This window comes from Numenius arquata, chromosome 8 (genome assembly GCF_964106895.1).
Source record: "Numenius arquata chromosome 8, bNumArq3.hap1.1, whole genome shotgun sequence".
NCBI lineage: Eukaryota > Metazoa > Chordata > Aves > Charadriiformes > Scolopacidae > Numenius > Numenius arquata.
Genome location: NC_133583.1, coordinates 29612156 through 29634602, shown reverse-complemented (window position 1 = coordinate 29634602; position 22447 = coordinate 29612156). Strand labels below are relative to the sequence as shown.

Below are 22447 nucleotides of genomic sequence, written 5' to 3'. Positions count from 1 at the left end.
CACCACAAGATTAGAATTCTTCGGAATAATGTTGAGTACAAGCTTCACTAGAATGCAACTTCTCAGTCAAACTATCTTTTTTAAAAGTTGTCAGTATTATCGATAATTTTGTGGTGCAAAAAAAGCACACACAATGTTGATAACAAAACTACCATACGCTCTCATTTCTAAATAGTCTGCATTATTGTAAGACTGACTAAAACCAGTTTTCCTCATACAGTTGCTTCTCAGCTTTACTCGTTAAGTATAAATACCAAAGAGGCATCCAGGATCAACTTCCTCAACTTTAACAGACCATCCTGAATTCTCCGAAACAGGTGAAGTTATATACGGTAGTACGATTTGCTTCCTACAAAGAAGAGTGGCAGAACTGTTCAAGAGACTACAGAAATTAATTTTACAAATCAAAGAGACGTATTTCCTGTAGTACCTGGGCTACAATTCCCACTCTGAGTATGCGGCTCATTAAGCTCCTTTTGCTTTGAAAGACGCGCTAATTCCTGCTGGCAATGAACTAAGTCTTGCTGATGATGCCAGACAAAACATAACTGATTTTTCCTGTAGCTAGGCTATCCATTTCAAAAGGACTCCAAACTCAAGCAGAGCAAGCTCCAATAACGCTTCATATTCCTCCTTCCATGCATAACAGACTATTCCCCTCACTCCTACACTAACAAAAGACAGAAAATATTCCTCTTACGCTCTGGAAATACCCCTAGGACAGCTCTTATCCACCACGTTTTTCAAAGGTTCACGGATACTCTGAGCAAACATAGGGTCATTTGGGAAAAGAATCTGGGTGTTCGGACAGGTCCAGTCAAAGTTGCTGTCATCCAGCTCTGTGTATTCTGTAGTCTAAAATGAAAGATACAGACCACCTATTAAAAATGTAGGTTACATTTTTATATGAAGAAAATCAACAGATAGACCTACCCTTAAGTAATTTGTGTACTTAGGACATACAGCAGCTGAATTCAATATATATCCTACAACCACACACATTCCAGGAATGAAGAAAACATCACTCTTCTGTGCCACACCTTGTAATAATAAAGGGCAACCAGTGCACTACAACCCTTTCTAGGAATAGATAAATACAATACCAGTTTTAACATGTAACTTACCAAACTTGTATCCACAGTTTCTAGGTTTGTTTGTTTTTTGCAAAAACAGCTAATCCTCTACTGGCAAACAGTACTTCTCAAGCCCACTCATGACATAGCTAGCGCCCCTGTACTCTTCTGTGCTGGACAATTAAAGGAAGTAGATACAATTCCATTTGATGTTGCCTGTATGCTGAGCGGACCAGCTGCAGGCCTTAGGTAATTCTTGTTTCCTATTACTAAAAATGCCACATCTTTTCATACGAACAAAAGATTCTCCTCCTCAGGAGCCATACAGACTTGCAAGTCTCAATGGGGAAGGACGAATCTATATATACTTCAAGCAATCTCTATTTTCAGAAAAGATGGCAGAGCTAACATTTACACCAATTGCTGTTTTGTAACATGCGAAACCAGGTGGAACATGCACAGTAATTTGCAGCCATATTTAGTCTGTTCTTAGTCTGTTTAGTCTGTCCTTATTCTCTCACCTACAAGAAAATTAATGTATTTATCTACTTGCAAAAAAATCCTGTTTGCAACATATTATCTAATTAAAAATCAAGTATTTAAAGGCTCCCTAAAACCCAAGACCTAAAAGGCTATTAGTTTACTAGAATAAACACTTTAAAGTACCTATGCTCTTAGTGTGACAAATATTAGTCACATCACTCAAGAAAGAAGGTCTTGCAAGCACTATTGCAACCATCACTGTAGTAAGACACAACCTTTCCTATTTATAAGAATAAATACGAACAGGATGTTGGGTTGCTACTACCAACTATTTCACAGACATTTTGGCATACTAGCACTGTGTTTATATTAAAAATAATTTACACATTCTGTTCATTCTTATCATTTTTTTCCCCATCGGATAAATTCCATAAGAGTAACACTCATCTTCACAGCCTTTTAGCTGCTTAACGCATTTTGTTGACACCATTTTCAATGCATCTTTCTTACTTGTATTATGCACGTTAGCAGCTTTGACTTAAAGAGCTTAAGAAAACTGCATTTGAACAATTTACTGTATCTTCTTTATCGGCCTTTTATTAACATTTGCTATTCTCAAGAGAGCTACATATGTTGGGCCAGCGCTGCACACAGCATCAGCTGTGGGAATCCTGGCTGCCTCAAAAGTGTCAACTTCTCACGTTATTACAGAAGTTACACAAAATGCTCCTTCAGAGGGAAGAGAACTTCTCGCATAGTTTAAAAAGCAACAGTCTCCATTTCCAGAACTCAAAGACAAAAGATGATAAATGCTCAAGGACAGAACATTCATAGAGGGTGCAGGATTTTCACCATAAAGGAACACGAAAAAACAACCCCCCATTAAATGTATTACTGATGTCAGACATTAAGAGCAAGTAACTAAAAATTGTTCACTGCCTAATGCTACAGTCCATAAAACAGAGTCCTTTATACTCAATTTTACGATTTCTCCAGGACGCATAGCTTGACACGCACAACATCAGCATTTTCCTCCGATCCAGGCATTATTGTAGAACACATAGTAAAGGGTAAAAATAAAGGCACACTACCATAAGGGAATTTACATCTCTGATGCCCTGGACACCTTTCTATTCACTTTTTCACACATTTGTCTTGTTTGCCACTAGTATTATTGCCTTAAAGATTGATTAATCATGTCACCTTATTAAGCACAAAACCAAAAAAGACAGTATTTATGATGCTTCACAGCACAGTTGTATTATTATAGGTTACTTTGGAAGGTTAAGTAATTTATAAACCACTAAATGTTCTCACAGTTACACAATAGATGCCTATTGCATGGACTAAAACAATCACATACCCAAAAGCTATAGTTGTATCTTGTCAAACTAACTTTGTAGTGGTCTCAAAAAACCTCTCGAAATTTACCAAGGGTTTGTGCAATAAAATAAGCAACAACTTTGGCACGTTGTTGCAAATGTATTAGAAAAAATAATAGAAAATAAAGATGAACATAAAAATACCATAGCGTGCTATTTTCAAATTTATAGAGATGGGGAATAATTTTCTTTTTAAATATTGCTAGCTTTCCACAGCTCTTTCTTCAAGATTCAGTGGTGCAGAATCCAGTCATCGAAACATTATTCATACTCATGTGACTGTAAATATGATAAAACATTTAATATGAAGTATTTTAACACTGGTGTACTTCTTTAAACTATGATTTTTCCTGATTTTTCTTTCATGTGCTCTCATAAAAAAAAAAAAGGAACTGCTTTAAAGCACCACTAAAACTGATTTAAATTTGAGCTGTCACTTACTGTATTTTTTTTAGAGATGGTTTGATTTGTAGTGGAAAGCCAAAGTGGTAATAGATGAGCTTCTGTAGTGAAGATATAATCCTCAATGTCAAAAATCATATCTTCCTTATCAGCAAACAGCAGGTAAAGATATTTAAACATCTCGGCCAGAAAAAAAGAGTCCATTCTACAGGGAAAAAAACCAAAACAAAACATCATCATCATTAGGAAGATCCCTTTTTCTAAAACATCAGTAAAACAAATACTCCTATTGCTCCATCTCTGAAGACTTCATGACTATTATTACTGAACTGAATTACATTAGTATTCTTTCCACTTGGAATAAACTGTGTTTGGAGGCAAATGATTCAGCATGTTCAGTACAAAACAGCATTATAGAAAAAACAAATAAACCTCTTTACTAAGTTCTTGATTTGAAGTATATTTTGTTTGAAAGTAATTTGTCTATTGCTCTGAGACAAAGGAAACGTTAACTAAAAATATTCTTACGTAACAAACTATAAAAGTATTGAAATAGATTATGACAAACTGGTAATTTAAGACTTGGGTTATCAAACTGAAGGCAGACAGCTACTCAAAAGTTAATTAATTCAATTATATAATCATTTTCCTATAATCTTTTTGTGAAAAAAAAATCATTGCAAAATGCTGTACCTGTCTTCATGACTTCCTGTACGAACGTCCTTCATTGCAGCAAACCCGCAAGGTACTCTTGCATACTTGTTCAGGTTTTCAATGAGTGTTTTTCCTACTTCTAGATAGTAAGGGTCCCCAGTAGCCTGTAAAATAAAAACAAACAAGCAAACCCCAAACATATAGGTATTTACTTACTGTACAATTAGCAGCTTTCATTTTCCTAATGCTAATTTATTGATTCCATACCTTCTCAGACACCAGTAAAGTCTAATTTATTGGTAGTGCTAAACAGTCACAAGAGAGACTTCTGAGATCTACTGCATTATCTTTTAAGGATATGCAGATAAGCACATGGAAATACCTACAGAAATGCAAGACATTTAGGCACTGCTCTTCTCTGCAAGGTACAAGTGGCTTTTGCTCTTAGAGACTAAGATCTCTTTGACAGAGATCAGCAATACCTGAATATCTTTAAAAATATGGGCCCTTCTAATTCTAGGCATATAAAAAAAAAATCCTAGAACAATTTTTGATAACCAATACTTTCATCTTGTTTATAAACAGAACTGGCTCCAGTAGATAAAATAAGCTGGAGATAGACTACTCATTCTATATTGAAATAAAACACCAACAAAATACCAGGTGCTAGACAAAGTGACCAAAAGTCAGAGGAATGAAAGTGATCTTACTTTATACAAGAAGTAAGTGCTTTCGGCAAATTCAGGCCTTAAAGGATGCTGAGCCCAGTGAACTCTAAAGTCTGTTGTGAATGCCTGAGGAAGAAAAAGAACAGACAAAAATAAATGCAAGAATAAAAACCAAACACAGGTTTATTTTGAATCATACATCAACTTTATTACAATAGCTGAAGTACACAGCAGTAGAGGACTGTAGGCCCAACAGCAGTCTCAGGAGGCTACAAGAACCTCTGTCTAGTTGGTACATTTGAGGCCAAAACCTAAACTAGTGCTCGAGCCCACTTAGCATGAGTGAGACTTAGTCTTGTGTTTGTGCAGGAGTCAGGACATCACCCAGCCTCTTGACAAGCGCCCAACAAGTGGAGTTTTGGCAAAGGTGCCAGATAAGAACTTGTGCTCCAGGCCCAGGAGGCAGCATGCAGCCTTCAATTGTTCCTATCAGCACAAGCACACCACCTCTGCTGCAACCCAACCAAAGCAGGATAGTGTAGGACCACTACATAGAGGCGACCTGAGCTTTGACAAATACCATTTTTGCAAACTTACCTACCACCTGATACTTCCAGTGCATTACACTGTCATTTCAGACTGACAGATTGTAAGCAGCTGTTTCTAACATAAGAAATACCACAGACTAGAAGTCAGTTATCTAAAACTTGCCTAGTCTATGCATTCACTCTTCATATGCACTGGCAAAAGCCACTTCTGTGGTGGCCTTACTTCTAGTTCATACCATGGTTTAAACCGTTTGCTGAAGGGGATGGCATATTGGCTTAAATACAACTAACTGATCTTTCAAAGTTTCCTTCAGAAGTACAAAGCACTGAAAAAACAACCCCCAAAAAAAAAACGCTTAAGGAGCCAAATCATACCATTTTAAAAGCACTCAAAAAAAAAAAATCCTTCCAGTGCTTAGAGAGCATCCTTTGGTCTCAGTTTCCACATTAGGTGAATGCAATGTTAATTAAAATCTTCTCTAACAAATAAGCTTACACCAGAGGAAAGTCACAATTACAAATTAAGTCAGAAGCCATCTCATGTATTCTGGGTCATCACAGAATGAAGACACACACTTCAGCAGGTAAAAAAGCTTTTCTGTGCAGTATTAACTTGCTCAAAGACTGCACTTGCAATAACTACAGACAAGTTTGTGTACCTATTTTCAAGGACATTATGCAAAATTTCAGAACTTCCTCTCAGAACAATTCAGTCTTTTGTTTCCCTCCTTGGGTTAATATAGATGACTGATCTTCAGCATTAATGCTATTTTATTAGTAAGCAGCTACTACTACATGTGCTTATACAAGTTTTGCATACTGAAATGAGTCAAGGTCAATTTTGAAAGGCTGAAATATAAAGTCTAAGTAATTATTAATCGCAGCAGCTTCCTATTATTGTGTTAACTACAGCATAACTGAAGGAAAATATTTCATATCCAAAACACAGTTGTCATACATACAGAACTATAAATCACATAAGAATGCTGTGGAAAGGAGCCTTTGGCTTTAACGACATATACACCTACTATTTTTTCAAATAGATAGCTGAGACTGCTCAAACTGAGGTAAGAATCATTCTACACAATCAAAAAATTACCACTTTACCTCCGGAAGAAAGTTATGCTTTTTTATAACCTGATACAGCATCTCATGAGTTTCAATAGCAGGTCTAATATCGCCCTTCAACACCTAAAATTCAATAATAAAATTAACATTAGTTCACCATGCATAGGAATAATAATCAAAAGTTAGGCACACTCACTGTGTTCATGTAAAGCTACAGACCAATTTCTACATTTCCAGCAGACACATACTATAAATATTACCCCCTTTCAGTGTAAGTCATAGATATTCCGTAAGAGCTTTTTAAAATCAGTGAGCTCATTAAGACTACTGCCTATGCCGAAAAAAGATCTCTATCATTTATAAAGAATTGTGGTGGAAATGTGATTTAGTTTGTCTTAAAAATGTAAATGGCACACAAACTAGAAAATTTGTCACTAGACTACTAAAAAGGCAGACTCATTCGAGTGTTTTCATGACTAGGAGTGAAGGGAACAAATCATACGGATATACTTGTGATACTCAAGATGGCCAGAAATGCACGTTAACTTGCATTGAAGTGACAGAAGTGAGTACAGAAATCCTCATTCAGTATTATTGAAAATCAAATTACTAAGCTTGACTTGTCAATTATATATCCAGTCTATTTAATAATTTACTTGTTATTAAAATAATTTGCACATGGATTTTAAACCTTACCTGCAATCCAGGGAAGAAAGCTAGCAAAGAATCCATCCAGGTCCTAGCATTTAGCATTGGTTTATGAATATGAACATCAAGAAGAAGAGGTGGTTGGCTAATGTATCTCATTATGGCATCGTAGTGCTGACAAACATCAGAAAAATCATGACTCTGTATTATCAATACATTTTATAAAACAGATATAGATCACCAAACTACGGCATTTTATTTCAATGGAAGAACCAGTACTGCACTACAGTTAAGGCACATTTGTTATGGCTGAATCTTTAAGCACATGCTGAACAAAGTTCTAATTGCTTTCTCTGACCAAGAGAACTCTAAAACAAATACATCTCAGAGGAGGAAAGCAGATATTAAAAAAAAAAACCCAACAAAGCAACTGGTACAATCATGAGCACATGAGCCAAATCAATAGGAAACAGTTAACAGACATAATTGAGGCAAAATATAATAATGGTGGCTGCGGGTTAGGAACATGAAATAATCATTACACTTAAAGTGTAAGCAACAGGCTTTTAGCTGCTGATTTATTCCAATTTTAATACTACTTATGATATAAAATCACGCTTTATGATATAAAGTGGTTTTGCTGGATATTGCTATTTTCAAAAAAAAGCTCTTATGAAAGAATAATGATGCTGACACTGCTTAGTCATCTTATGAATTTAGAAATCGGTGTTTTTCAGCTTGTAAGTATATTTAAATGTATATTGGGCTTTAAGATTTGCAGTGCAATGCAGGATCCAGACTTTGATTTTCAGGTCTTTTTTGTTGCTCCAGGACAGAAAGAAATTGTACCATGGCTTGTAACAAGAGGCTCTTATATTGTTTTGTTCACCCAAGCTTAGCAAAAAATCATATTAAAAAGAGCTGGCACTAGACACATCAGAAGTCACAGAAATTGAACTAAAGATCTCTTCATAGGCTTCTCAGGCTAACAGCTGACAATACTATTAGTCTTAGATTTGTCTTACAGAAGTCACAAACCTGAGTAAAGTGTTAACTTACTGTGTTAAATCTTTCCAGGAAACTGTCATCTCCCAGCAAGACATAGGCTTTTAATAAATATTCATAATATGAATCTATTCCTGCTCCAACTCCACTGTCTAGAAACAGCAGAAAATGAAAACGTGGTTTTACTTTAAGTAGCCATATGGATATTTTCACATGGTTTCATTTTGATTTTAAAGGCTCTTTCAGTAAAAGGAAAAGCCTCCTATCACTGTAATTAAGGCACAGATACAGAAACATAATACCGTGTATGTCTACGCTAAAGGTTTTGTGGTAATATGGACAGACACACATTGAAGCCAGTTGTTTCACTCTTCTCACAGGAAAATATTTCTATTGGCTGCCATATACAACCACAGTCCTATTTATATTTCTCCTATGTATTTATAGTAGAATCTCTGAAAATTTATCCCAGGCATTCCCCTCTCAGTATTAAAGTGAATCAGAGAACACTTTCTTTGCAATGAATAAAACTAGTTTATCTACCAAAACACCCTTTCAGAGCAAAGCCAGGCTTCATCGCAGTCGGTTTCTTCAGTCCTGATATTTATCTAACTCCTCTTACCTATTCAATTAACATTTTAAAATAGTCTACATAAATGTGTTGGGGGGGTCAAGGTTTTTTTTTCTTGCCCAAGACCACTTGTGGTCACTGGTTCTGAGTCAGAATACCACACACCTTTGCGGACCCAGTCTCCAGTGTGAATATTAATAGTAACGCCCACTAAATTGCTGCTGCGCTGTCTCTTTTCCCAAATAAAATCAAGCGCTTTCCGTGCATATTCCTGGAACAACAAAAAATGCTCATTAAAGGAAACCGTAGAGAAACACAGATACTAAAGAATGTTATTCTTTTGTCTATAGAAATTAAGATGCCATGAAATAATGCTTCATATCTAACAATTATAAAATTCAGTATTACATTACATAAATAGTAGGATGTTCAGTCCACATTTTATCTAAATAGTAATTCAGTTGCTGATTAGAAAGAATGGTGCTTGTCTACACTACTACTTGCCAATTAGCTGCATGGTCTTAAGCAAGTCAAACATCCTTCCACAAAAGTTTCCTACTCTAAAATTGTGCATACAGAAAGGATAGTGTAACCTAATTAAAAAAAACTTCAAGACATACAACAGCCTTAGAATCAAAATGGCTGCATCTTTTTAGACATCTCAATGTGGAGCAGCAGCCTCCTTTTAATGAGTATACAAGTTAAATATATTCTCTATATACAGAAAAAGTAACTTGAAGGTAACAACCTACCCAACAAAAATGGCTCTAAGTTGCCAAACACACGTACAGGAATTTAGGGGGCCAAGTTTTACCAAAACACTCAACACAGGCCCAGCTCTGCTTCCACACGGTTCCACGAAACTAAATGAAATACTAGGCCCACGATGAAAGATTTTTCAGATTAGAATTTTTTGAAAAGCGTAAATATTTTCATTTAGCTTCCTGCTGACAATATATCCTTAGATAAGTCTTGCAAAACTTCAGTGGAACTATATGAGTGTGATTTTTTTTTTTTCCATTGTGCTTTTTTTTTAAAGCTGCATTTTAAGGAACAAGTATCTAACTTTTCTTCTTTGTAGTTCTAACCCCTGTACCTCAAAACCATGCAAGTATTATCCTTTAGCTAGTCTTCAGTATATTTATCTTGTTTACTTCTGTATTACTGTAACTACTTTCAAACAAAATTGCATCCTGTGTTTTTTGAACAGTCAATTTAACACTTTTAGAAAAAAAGCCCACAAACAGAACAAATCTGAACACATGCAAACTTTTTGTGCAGAACAGCTAAGATATGCACCCATTTGATAAACTCAAAATTATTTTTCCAAAATTGCAGAAGTGTAGCAGAACACTAATGAATACCTAATCCCAAAAAATAAAATATCATGGAAAGCAAACCTCAAATATAGATGTTCCTGTGAATCGGCTTAAAGCTGCAAACTCAAGGATCAAGGTACCTGCACAAGCTGTACAGGTATCAGTTTCTGTTCCTGTTCTTGCTTCTGGATGTCTTACACCAAATTTTAAGTTAACCTAGAGAAAAGCAGAGATTATTATCTTTATTTTTACTAGCTAAAAGACTTCACACTCCTGTGATAGGTCTGTAGGGCAACTATACAATTTATGCCTTTTCCAAAGGCAAGAAAAAAATATCACACACACCTCTTTTCATTTTGCTCTGCTTTACCACATGCTGTCAACTCAAACATGTACATAAAATTATCCAGAAATACCCAAAATACTCAACCCTGCAAAACAAGGACTGACCCAATTACCCATTGCCTGGTTCACCAGACATTTGAATAAAAGAATACCACCCTGAAAATCTAATTCTAGCAATTTATTTACCAGCAAACCAGAAACTCGGAACATCACAAGTGCTCATGGAAATTAAGCTTCGTAAATATCTCACTACTCCTAGCTCCAGAGAGTACCTGGTAGATGAATCAACTTTTGTACCACACACAACATGATTTTCTGCCTTCTGGAGAGGGCTCCCTCAGCAGAAATTGTCAAACCCCAAACATTTTGAATTAGACATTTTCATTAGAAAAATGTTGATTTACTAAGCCCAAATTTTTAATTTATGGAAAAGTTTCCAACCAAAGCCACATCTCACAAACTCAATGGATGACATGCACGTGAAGTAGTTTTCTGTAATTCAAATAATACGTACCATGTTTTGTTTGAATTTGATGAAAGCTTTTACATTAAGTGAATTTTTTTAGATTATAGCTACCATTCCCCTCTCAGAAAAGTGGATGTAGACCATGAAGATTAATCAGTTTTGTGCTAAATTCACGAGTGCTTGCATGTTGCTCTTTCACTGTCTTAGGGAGAGATATGTACCAGAACAAAAATCACTCTCCTGGGCTACTTGGTGGTGCCTATAGCAGCAGGGAGCAATAGACAGTGAATAGACAAGATTTCTGCAGCTTCTGTTTACCCACAGCAATACTAGAATTTTCAGAGCTGGAAACGTAGGGATTCAGAGAGCCTAAAACTGTATTTTAAAATACTAGGTAGCATGTATTACAAATAAGCAGTTTATCAGCTTTTGATTTTCTGTACACTTAATAAACATACAAGTGATTTTATAAACAGAGATAAAAACAAAACAATATAAAATTTGCTTACAGAAGTAATTCTGAAGTGCAGAAACCAGAGAACTTACTCTTGGATAAGGGAGACCACTAGTGGTGTTAAAAGCAGGTAAAAGCTTGTAGCCTAGTTCCTTTGCCATCTGCAGAAGTTCACCATTGTACCACTGCATATATTCACCTTTTTCTTTCAGCATAATTGCCACTGAATGCCCACCTAGGAGACCTCTAAGAACACAAAAAAAATTATCCACATCTCAATGAGTATATTAATCTCAAGAACAATGCAGCAATTTCCACAATTTAGTTGACTATGTAAGGAACTGTGCTATGTTCACATGGCCCTAATTTTCAGAAATGCTGAGCAGATGCAACTCCAATTACAACCAAGGTGAGCTGTCAGTATTTTGGAAGCAATTCTTATTGCCCAGGATTGAGTCCTAAACTATAGTTGAATCACTGATTCATCAGTATAGTTATGTATATAATAGCTTAAAAACTAACCTGCTCGAAACCTGCTTTGAGCAGCAAGTTGGACTACAGACCTCCAGAGGTCCCTCCCAACCTGAAATAATCTATTACCCTAAGCATTGAAATATTCTGTTAAATCAAGTATTGAACAGCGTAATCTTTAAGACTCTTTCCATTAAGAAAAAACACTGCTACCTCAGCACGCACAGGGTTTTTATTTTTAATCAAAAAAGTTACGCCTGCAGCAGTTAGAAGGGGGCCAACTTGATTCAGTACCACTGCATCGATTCCAGCCTAACATTCTAAAACCTTTCTTAGGGCAGGTGTCACCTATGCTAACTGACAAAGGCACAACTGGTTTAAATGAGGTGAAATGTCCTTAAGGCATACCTTTCTGTGCTATTTAGCTAAAAGCCACATATTTAAGAGCTTTGAAAAGATTAAAATTACTCACCCAAGGACTCTTATGTTGGTTTCAAAGACTGAAACAACTACGTCGTTATCTAAATTAACATCCTTTATTACTTTTTTTACAGCCTCTTCAAACTCTTTGGTTTTATTTAACACCTGAAATACAAATGTAACCAGGTGTTTAGGTTCCAAGTATCTAATACAGTCACTCTCAGGTGTGGAAGAACAAGCACAATGAATTAAAAAAGCAAGCATTTAACATGCCTTAAATTGATATTCTGGTCCCACAGGGGCATACTCTGATACAGTGCAAAAAGACATGGGTATTATTGTTTTTCTCATGAGATACATGAAAAAGAATAAAAGCTGTACACAATGAATAAACTCACTGAGAATATACCTAAACTATTACTCAGGGATTTATTTGTTCGGTCCTTCCCCTACTCCCATGTCATGACTGTAGTCAAACAGGACTCAGTGGGCTGCAGGCTGTGCTGGCAGAGTGGGCAAAGACTGGCCTACTTTGATGCCTCCAATTTCACAGAAGCCTCCTATCCACGGACTAAGGAGCCACATCCTAAATTCAGTGAATCGTCCTAGCAGTCTTCCTCCTCCCAACAGTTTTCTCCTTGTGTCTGAAGAACAACTTGGGCATTTCCTACAGATTTTCTTTCACACTGACTTTCTTTCAGTTCTATCAATCTTTTAAGAATCCTTGCGATTTGTTATCGTAATCCAATTTGTTATCGTAAGTGCCTTTAAATTCCACAAGTCCTGGTCTAAGACAAGAAAATAAAAAATAAACCACAATAATCCATTTGAGTGTCTGATAGGAACCAGGAGTTTCAGACTGCGCATTATCAACATTTGTGGTCCCGATTCAAAAGAGCCAAGGGACTTGTCACAGCACATCATAAAAAGGGAGCAGCTGTCAGAGAAAGAGCATTATATGATTGACACACCAAATCAGTGCTGTAAGGATTTTCAAAACTTTTTAGATTTGTTTACCTGAAGATGTGAATGGCCAAAAATTCCTATTTTATGATGACAAAAGGATTGAAATCTAGCAAAAAGTAGTTTATTAATGATTGGAGTCTTTTAATAAGAGATGGAACATAAGTTCGGCAACGCTTCTTGGCAAACATGTCCAGCGCTGCTTTTTTAAAAAATATATTTAGGGGCATACAAATTCATCCATGAAATGTGTACACAGAATTTAAAAATATAAATAATTCAGTAAGCATTAAGAGATGTTCACCCCTAAGTCAGCATGTTGTTTCAGACTACAACAGGAAGGAAACTCACCTATTTTTTGCTAAGTTAGAGCCCAAGAAAAGCAAGATAAGAAATCATCAATGAAACGTGAAGGAACTTTTCAGTATTCTTTTTGCAACAAACTCCAAACACCATCAACACAGCACTTGGAAGTTCTTACAAGCAACAGCCACTTTGAACAAAATCAAAATCTAAAAATAAGTCTGAACATCAGGAGACTTTAGTTTATCAAAGTTCATCAATAGATTTAACTTACCACAAGAGTGTCCAAGGTATCAATCAAGGTCAGTGAAAACCTATGAAACAAAATTTAAAGCAGATTTACTATAGACCTGTACGTGCAGAGAATACTTTTAATACTAACCAATACCATTAGAAACTAAATTCTCACAGACCACAAGCTGCTAAAAAAATTAGTTGTACAGAATATGTTTAATATCAAAACACCCTACTAAGTTTCTTCCCTTTGTCAGTGACCAGATTAGGGGCTGACCGAAACAAGCTGTGATTATAAAGATAGCTTTGTTTACTGCAAAGCTTTCAAACTTCTTGTAAGGAAATTAAATTTTTATTCCTATTCTCCAAACAAATCTACTAAAAACCCCAGTAGGGCGGTTTAAAGTCTTTTTCCAAGCTCTTTTTTTCTTCCTTTAAAAAAAAAAAAAAAAAAAAAGAATGTTGACTTAAATGTAATAATAAAAAGATTTAGGAAGATCAAAAATCATTCCAAGCTAAGTTTCTTCTACCAGGAACTGTTCCATTTACCTACTTCAGAAAAAGCTGCAATTTGTTGCAATTTAACCCAGTGTTAAAATTAGTGGTGAAAGACTAGAGAAAATGCTATTATTTCTTTATGAACCTTCTATGTGAGATACAACGGAACAGGAAAAGGTACAATAAAGGGCAGTAAGGTGTGGCTGAAGGTACGTAGCAGCTTCTGTACTAGGAATAAGTGAACAGACTAGTGCTCTTCAGCCTGCTAAAGCTTAAGAAGATTTTAAAATTGCATACGGCATGAAGAAAGTGAATGAGAATCTACAATTCACTGTTTCTCACAGTAAATTTCACCTGGTGCCATCCAGCACTAGCAAGTGGCAGGTTTAAAATAAATAACTATTTATTCCATAAAAAGAGAACACCAAGTCAGATCCATACTCTTTGAAACAGGAATATCATAATAAGGCTTGTCTTGTTCATATATTCTTCTCTAGGCCTGTTCTAGTGCATACCAACCTGAGTGGACCTTCAGGCTAACCCAACAAAATTGCTCTTATGGTAAGAAACACACACCACGCATAGAATAAAATTTACAGAATACGATACTATTAAAATTGAAAACTTTGGAAACAGTTACAACTGCCTATTGAAGAACAAGCATCAAGAATTTAAGCAAGTGCCCAACGTTTGATACCCTGTAGGCAACATGTGACTACACGTGGAGCTTAATTAAAAATGTAATTAAGTGGTCATATATTATAATTTTCTTTAATTTGTAAAGATATAGGACATTCTGTGACCGTCGTTCTACAAGAGAAAGAGATTAACTAGTGGCTACACACAAATACAAAACAAATAACAAATGGCATACCAAATACAAAAGCAGGGAGATTACGCATCGCACAGCTATAGAGAAGGCTGGTGTGCAATTATACTTCCCAGGCCTCCAGGGAACCAGAAGTGACCTAGCTGTCTCACCCTGCCATTCTGTGACTGCAGAGCCTTGTACAGAACATGACTGATGAGCCAAATGGCAAAAAAGAAGGATTATATAAGAAATCTAATAAATATAGCTGATTATTAGGAACAGAAAAAAGCATGTATACAGAAAAATAATAAATAGACTATTCAATGCATATAAGGGGCTGAAAGGTAGTTTTACCCAAATGATAGTATGTTACTACGTAAAAAAAGGTCATTAAAAAGAATGCATGACAAGGATTAAAAATGTATTTTCTTGACACTTCTTTCTCATCAGTCGTATCTCTCAACACCTCCAAAGCAGCAGGCTTGTACAGGAACCTCTAGACTAAGGAACTTTTGTACATAACAAAAATAACAGGCTCAATATCATAAAGTGAATTAGAAGTAGTATTTAAGACAAAGACTTCAGCTTTGATTAACACTATACTCTTTAGGGACACTAAGCAGTGATACCAATTTAAAAAAAAAAATCAGCTATTTGTTATTAAGTATTTGCTCTATAAACACAAACATACAGACAACATTCCTTGTGAAAAAAATCAATTATAAACACATTTAGAGTAATTCAATTTCATCTCTGATTGTTCAATTTAAGATGGAGAAAAACAGTCCTTAAATCTACATTTTGCTGGCCAAATGTATTTTGTGTTATAAGCTGTCTTAAAAGGAAAAATACGAAGAATTTCAATGTCTGATATAATGTTTTATACTTTGGCAAAGGCCTCAGGCTACCGCACACATGATAATCAGTTGACTAATTATGTTTTCAGAGAGCTTTCTACTAAAAAAAATAATTTAAAAAGCATTTGAAATATCACTTAAGGCGAGCATAATGGGTAACAGTTTACTGTCTGCGCAGCTGATAATTAATCATTATAACCCCTATTTAGCCAAATTTACTAGTACCATAAATGACAGCTCACATTGGAAGGCCTTCCTATGAAAAATACTTGGAGAATGATTTTAAAAAAAACAAACCTCTCTTTGGCTCTCACTCCCTGGTCAACTCTTTTTTTCCAATTAAGATACAATTTCACATCAGTTAACATCATGGAAGGATATAATAAAAGTATTTCTGCCTAACTTGCAAGAAGTTCACAATCAGAGCGTTCAGTAGCTTCTCCCTCACTCCCATAAGAGAACTTATGAGACAAATTATGGATTTGTCTACACCCGTAGAATCTTTTTCAACAAATGCAAGCTTCTGGATACGTCAACTTAAAGAACATGTTTTATGGGCTGCAAATTGTACTTTGATTCCTAGATGTTTACATGAGACAGTAACCATTTCAAACACTAACTTTCCCAAGGCATCATCCACATCGCCTCGACTTGGTTCCTGACCCCGTACTCGTCCACGACAAGTTAAAGGCATGAGTTCATCAGCTGGATATGCATGCTCCTGTAGGGAAACAAAACAAGAGAGTAAGTTATAACAGCCAGTTCAGCAAATCCTCAGAGCCCATTAAAAGGAAGCCCAATTAACCTGTACTTCAGAAAAACTGCATGACAATCACAGAACTACAGAATCTTTGAGGTGAGGGATCTCTAGAGGCCAACTTATCCAACTCCTCTACTCAAGCAGAGCCACGTAGACCTGGTTGTCCAGGACAACATCCATACAAATTTTGAATATCTCCAAGGAAGTAGACTCCACAACCTCTCTGTGCAACCTGTGCCAGCGCTCAGTCACCTTCACAGTAAAAAAGTGTTTCCTGATGTTCAGAGGAAACCTCCCGTGTTGCAGCTTGTGCCTGCTGCCTCTGGTCCTGTCACTGGGCACCACTGAGAAGGGCCTGGCTCCACCTTCTTTACAGCCTTCCTTCAGCTATTTATCCACATTGATAAGATCTCCCTGAGCTTTCTCTTCTCCAGGCTGCACAGCCCCAGCTCTGTCAGCCTTTCCCCAAAGGAAAGATGCTCCAGTCTTCATTATCTTTGTGACCCTTTGTTCGACTCTGTCCACTATGTCTGTATTTCTCCTGTACTGGGGAGGCCAGAACAGGACACAGTACTCCAGGTGTGGCCTCACCAGTGCAGAGTAGAGGGGAAGGATCACTTCCCTCGACCTTCTGGCAACATTTTGCCTAATGCAGCCCAGGATACTATCAGCCACCTCTGCTGCAAGGGCACATTGCTGGCTTGCGGTCAGCTTGGTGTCCACCAGGACCCCCAGCTCCTTTTCCGTGAAGCTACTTCCCAGCTGGGTAGCTGGAAATGATTAAGCTGCGAGCAGAGCAATGGGACCTCTTTCCCCTTCTCGCTCTCTAGTCTCCCAGAGAAGTCTGGAGCAACTAACAGCACATCTGAAAAAAACCACACCAATTAACTTGAAGAGTTACTTGCGTGCTTTCTGCAACAAGGTGCACATGACGCTTCCTATAATGTTTCTTAGGCAGAAGTTATCATCTCAAAGACAAGTTTAAAACCTAAAACTAATGCAGGCATTATCAAGTAGCTGATATTCATGGAGAAATCAATGGGAATTAGACTTCAAACTCACCGTAGAAATATTTCCAAACGAACATAAGTGACATAGGGTTACAATCAATGACATATAAAGTCAATAAATCACTACACAAGGCATAACAAAGATAACATTCACAAAAAGCTTACCAAGACTGAGCTTTTTAAGAATATAACATTTATTCTTTTGAAGAGAAAGACATCACAAGATTTTTTTGGAAAAGCAACGGTTACTTTCCATATTTCTAGAAAAAGCACTCTGCGAAGCAAGCTGTACTGTAATTCTATTTCTTGTCAGTCAGGCAGAAATAACGGGAGTGGCACCATTGCCTAAGTCAAGCACACTGAATAAAATGCCTAATCCTACTCCTTCTCAAGTCAATGCAAATTTTGTAGGTTCAAACTACCACCAAAATGGGATATCACATGAAATAGACACAAATTTTAAATTCATCATTGTGCAATAGGAGAGGTTTACTGAAAATTTTTCAGAGTTGTCACTGACATTAAGAAAGATGAATTTTAAATGTCTCTAATTTCAACAAACATGTACAAAATTGCCTCTCCATTAGAAGCCTAGAACAAGTGATTTGGGATGGAGCTTCTCTCTTTTGATTTCATCAGAAAACTGGCTGCTGTACTGTGCTCTTCAATTCTGCTTTTAGTGGAGAACCAACATGTGGCAGGATGAAAAAGTTCAATTACTGCACTGAAACTGCAAGTAAACACAATCAAAGTCTTTCCAAATATATGGTACAAAAAATAATCTATATTCAAATGTGAAATAGACAGAAAAAGAAGGTATATTCTTCTATAAATAAACAGCTCTTACAGCAACTTTTGAAACTGATGGTTTGTTTCCCTGTCTACCATCCTCCCAAGTATTTTGGTCTTTGCACAACTCTTTGCTCTCCTCAAGTTTAACTACAAAAGCCAGAATCTAGATCATTTTAATACAGCTGTTTCTGAATATCTGCACAAAGTACTCAGAGAAACAGACTTAAGAAGTACACGGCAAAAGCAATGTCAAAACTAAGATCTCTGGCTTAAATCATGGAGAAAAAAGGTGATAAATATTCTGGAGAAAATGGGCTTTCAGTCTTACAAAATCAAAAGGAACTAAAAGCATTCTGAAAAATAAAAGTTCTTATTCTCTGTCTAGAGCAGTAAGGACTACTGGGTCAAGTGATTTCCCAACTTGTAACTTCTCCCCTTTCAAGTAACCTAAAAAGGAAGGTAGCAAGAGCCATTAAATATAAAACATGGCACAAATGTTACAATGAACATATTTCTGGAAAACATTATACAAGTGAAGCTCAACAGATATTCTGGAATTTCTACACATTCTGACCGAACAGAAGATCATATTGCTTAATGTCAGGACTGTAAGTTCAGGGCAGCACAGAACTTGAATAATGAAAAAACGCACTGCTACTAGTACTACAAACTAAGAAATACCTACTGGCCTCAAGTGACTGACATTTTCACATATTCTTTCTGACAGTCAAGAATATAAAAAAAAATCCTGATTGTTACAAACATTGTTGAAAGACTGAAAAACAAACCAGCAGCCTTTTAATCAAAGCTCCTGTTAACAACTGAAACAAACAAAAAAAAAAAGACAAGGGGTTTCCCCCTTGCAAGCAAACATGAATTTTCAGTCTTCTAGCTACGCAAGTCTAAACCGCATATTAATAGAAACAGAAAATCAAAACTTTTCAGCTGGCTGTTTCAAAAGCAGCTGCAAAAATACTTAACTGTTGCTGTCAGAATCAAGTCTGATACCCTAATCTTTTTTTCAACTTTAAACAAACAAGTCATATTTCTCTGTTTGTTTAGTGTTCCAGCATACGTGGCAAGTAAATATCCTTTTGGCTTCAAAGTTTCCAGGATAGCTGAAGTCATTCTCCTCCTTCATCCAGAATTTTCTTGCTTCAGAGGTAGCAAGACACCTACCAGTTTCAAAATTATCACAACAAACAGCAGAAGCACAGATCCTTTCTACTGGCATGTAACTTTTTATCCAATTATGCCAAATATGTAACAGTTTTGACTTCAGAATGCCATGGGAAATCCAAGCCAAGTGTTTTTCACGTTCCCAACTAGTTGTGAATTTTCATCAAAGAGCCCGATGTTTGTTAAACTGCTAAGGTGTCAAAAGCAAGAGCTAGCGTTAAAAAGATAAACTACACCCATTTTGAAAATACTCTTGCTTGGCTTTCTATCCATTAACTCTATAACTCTCCTGTACTGTATAAACTTGTAACTCACAAGCTTTTAATCTTGTATTACATATTAAAGCATTAAATCATAATACAGAAACTGGGACATGTGGCAAGATACTGTCAAGAGACAAGTTTGTTCTGCAGGAACTGGTGCAACTGAAAAGAGAGAGGTTTCTGCAACAGCCAGAAAGAACGTACAAAACAATTGTTAACGTAACCTCAGGAAGAATGCATCTTTTATATTTATCTTATTAACATTTACAGGTTCTCCTCAGAAGTGTATTACTTATAGTATATTTGAAAGTAATTATTACTTCAGGAAAGTCAGTCCACTCTTAAGTAATTTTTTATTCTTAAACATATCTAAACTAAGCTAACGTATTTCAAGGTTGATGAGAGCGCAGAATGGCTCACATATCCAGACATGAAGACACCTGCACAGAAATCACAAGGCATATTAAAAGAAACCATAGCGAGCGTGGCTCACTGTCATATGACAGTCACATACTTAGAAGAGGCTCTAATGCGTAGATATCGCACCAGATCCCCTTTTTGTTTGACTTTGTTCTGCGAACACTGCTTGCTTGTAAAAGAGCTACCAAACTGCATCTAACGTACCCTACCGCAGAAGAGATATTTTACGCAATTTTTACCCACAAAATAACTAAGATCAAGTTGTATTCTCCAGAATCTGATGACCACATACAGCTCTCTTGAGCTTCCTTTTCATAGTATTTTTAGGAGTCTGGAATTTCAAATCAAATAGTTTACCAAAGATGAAAACTGCTCATAACATGATGTGAGATAAACTGGTTTGAGGAAAGCTCAGACAGTTACTACTAGCAATTCCTAGCTCCCGTTCTGAAAGTCATAACCCTTTTGACTCTGCTCTCCCTGAAAGTAAGATCTGTTAATTTTTTTAAAGGCTACAAAAGTGCTTTTATTTTAGCTTTGGTTTTGCCCCTACCTCCCTGCTATTTCTCTAGAACGTCATGTACTGTAGGTTGCTTTCTCTCCCAGGTCAGCAATAACAATTCTGAAAAAATTAAACAAAGAGCTATTTTACTTACCATATAATTGCTATATGCATGATCAAACATTTCTAGCACTTGGTTTCTAAAAAAGAAAAAAAAGAAAAAGCATTAGTGGTCTGCCTTGCAATGGCCTTTATCACACTATGTTAGATCAGTAAGATGTATGACACTTTAAAACCTGAATATCAGTAAGAGGTCCTCTACTAAAGTACTCTACTCAAGTAAACGAAATACAGCACAATAATTTTTCCTAATTTGGCTACTTTCGTTCCCTAATTTCTTCACCTAACATGAAATTAAGAATTTGGGGGATCTCTTTCAACCTCCTGTGTTTCCTCTTAAATAGCTGTAGATGTCACCAACACATTAAAGCTAGAGATGTCCTTGCTCAGCACAAAACCAGCAAAATAGAATTATGTTCTGCTTGTAATCACCAATACTAAAACCAACTGACACGGCACAAATTCCTATCTATGATTCAGAAGAGGACCATAAGTTACAAGACACAGCTCTTCCTTGCATTAGAAGTCGTAGCAAGGCAAATACTAAAGAAAACCCTTGTAGATACAATTAATTTACATGTTTGAAAAGTAGTCAAGGTGAGAAATGCTAGTAGATAAAACAGTACTTTTTTTTTTTGAGAGAGAGAAAGACAGCACTACTTCCAATCATTTCTAACTGTCCCACTGAGGAGCCCTTCCAAGGCAAAAAAGCATGCTAATTTCTAAGCTACCATCAGCATAATTTACAATCTCTGCTAAGACTGAACATAAAAGAGACAAGAACACCTCAATTATAGTCTAAATATCTGATTTAATTTAATGACTCAGATATTTAAGAAGTCGTTTTAACTCATCGAATGCATTAAGTCATCAAAAGAGCAGAGTATGATCCTTTTTTCAGGTACGTCACCCACTCCATCCAGTTTGCAGTTCTGGGATCGGTTGCAGCAGATTGAACCCCAGGGTTTGGCACAGAAGTGCCAGGTCCAGCTGAACTAAGCGTACAATGCTGTTCAGTGATGTAGCACACAGAAAGCTTCTTAAAACTTTTCTCTACATGCAACTTACATTTCAGTGCATTTTCTGAAAGATTTTCTGCAACTGACATGATCTTGTCATTAATACACAGATTACCTGCTGTTATTCAGAAATGACCCAGCTTGGAGTCCCCAGATACAAACCGTGTCAAGTACATTACTTTCATATGCCTGGGGTATCAGATGATACACTGAGTGCAAGTTAGGAATGCAAGAATTTTAAGACCTTCACTGAATGAAGGTTAAACTCCTTATGTAGTTACACGAAGAAAACATATAAAACATTATATACTCCAAGTACCCTGAGAACCCAAGATAAAAAAAGTAACCATAAACACAAGAGTTAAATATCAACTTATATCTAATGGTTAATAACTGCAAAAGTCTCCATGGTGTTTCTCCAGCAGACTTTTTGCATCATTATTCCACAGAACTGACTAGTAGATGGGACGAGGATGATGATGCAACTGCCCCAGCAATACATCAACATCACGATAGGCTCGTTTACAGGTTTGTCTAAAAAAATCCTACTCCACACAGTGCAATACATTGCCACCTATATTGTAACTCTTACTCTTCAACTCAAAACCATACTAAAAGTGAATCAGCTTCTTACAAGTGCATGGGGGATCTAAGTAGTTTACCTTATATACAGGAACTAGGAGGTAAGAAAACACGTCAACGTTTACCTTTTTTATGACTCCCGAAAACTCACGTGTTC

The 22447-nt window shown here is 36.4% G+C and overlaps 1 protein-coding gene across 2 annotated transcripts in view; it reads right to left on the bottom strand.

The window, feature by feature from the left end:
- EDEM3 (ER degradation enhancing alpha-mannosidase like protein 3) overlaps window positions 1-22447 on the bottom strand; it is a 28936-nt gene that overhangs the window by 5780 nt on the left and 709 nt on the right. For both annotated transcript variants that reach the window (XM_074151779.1, XM_074151780.1), the window contains exons 2-15: window positions 20724-20769; window positions 16264-16364; window positions 13518-13557; window positions 12030-12142; window positions 11179-11332; window positions 9903-10037; window positions 8668-8773; window positions 7986-8083; window positions 6975-7100; window positions 6318-6401; window positions 4705-4788; window positions 4034-4158; window positions 3380-3545; window positions 701-855 (exon numbers count right to left, since the gene is read on the bottom strand). In XM_074151779.1, coding sequence (XP_074007880.1) covers window positions 701-855; window positions 3380-3545; window positions 4034-4158; window positions 4705-4788; window positions 6318-6401; window positions 6975-7100; window positions 7986-8083; window positions 8668-8773; window positions 9903-10037; window positions 11179-11332; window positions 12030-12142; window positions 13518-13557; window positions 16264-16364; window positions 20724-20769 — 1533 coding nt within the window. The remainder of the gene's footprint in view (window positions 1-700; window positions 856-3379; window positions 3546-4033; window positions 4159-4704; window positions 4789-6317; window positions 6402-6974; window positions 7101-7985; window positions 8084-8667; window positions 8774-9902; window positions 10038-11178; window positions 11333-12029; window positions 12143-13517; window positions 13558-16263; window positions 16365-20723; window positions 20770-22447) is intronic.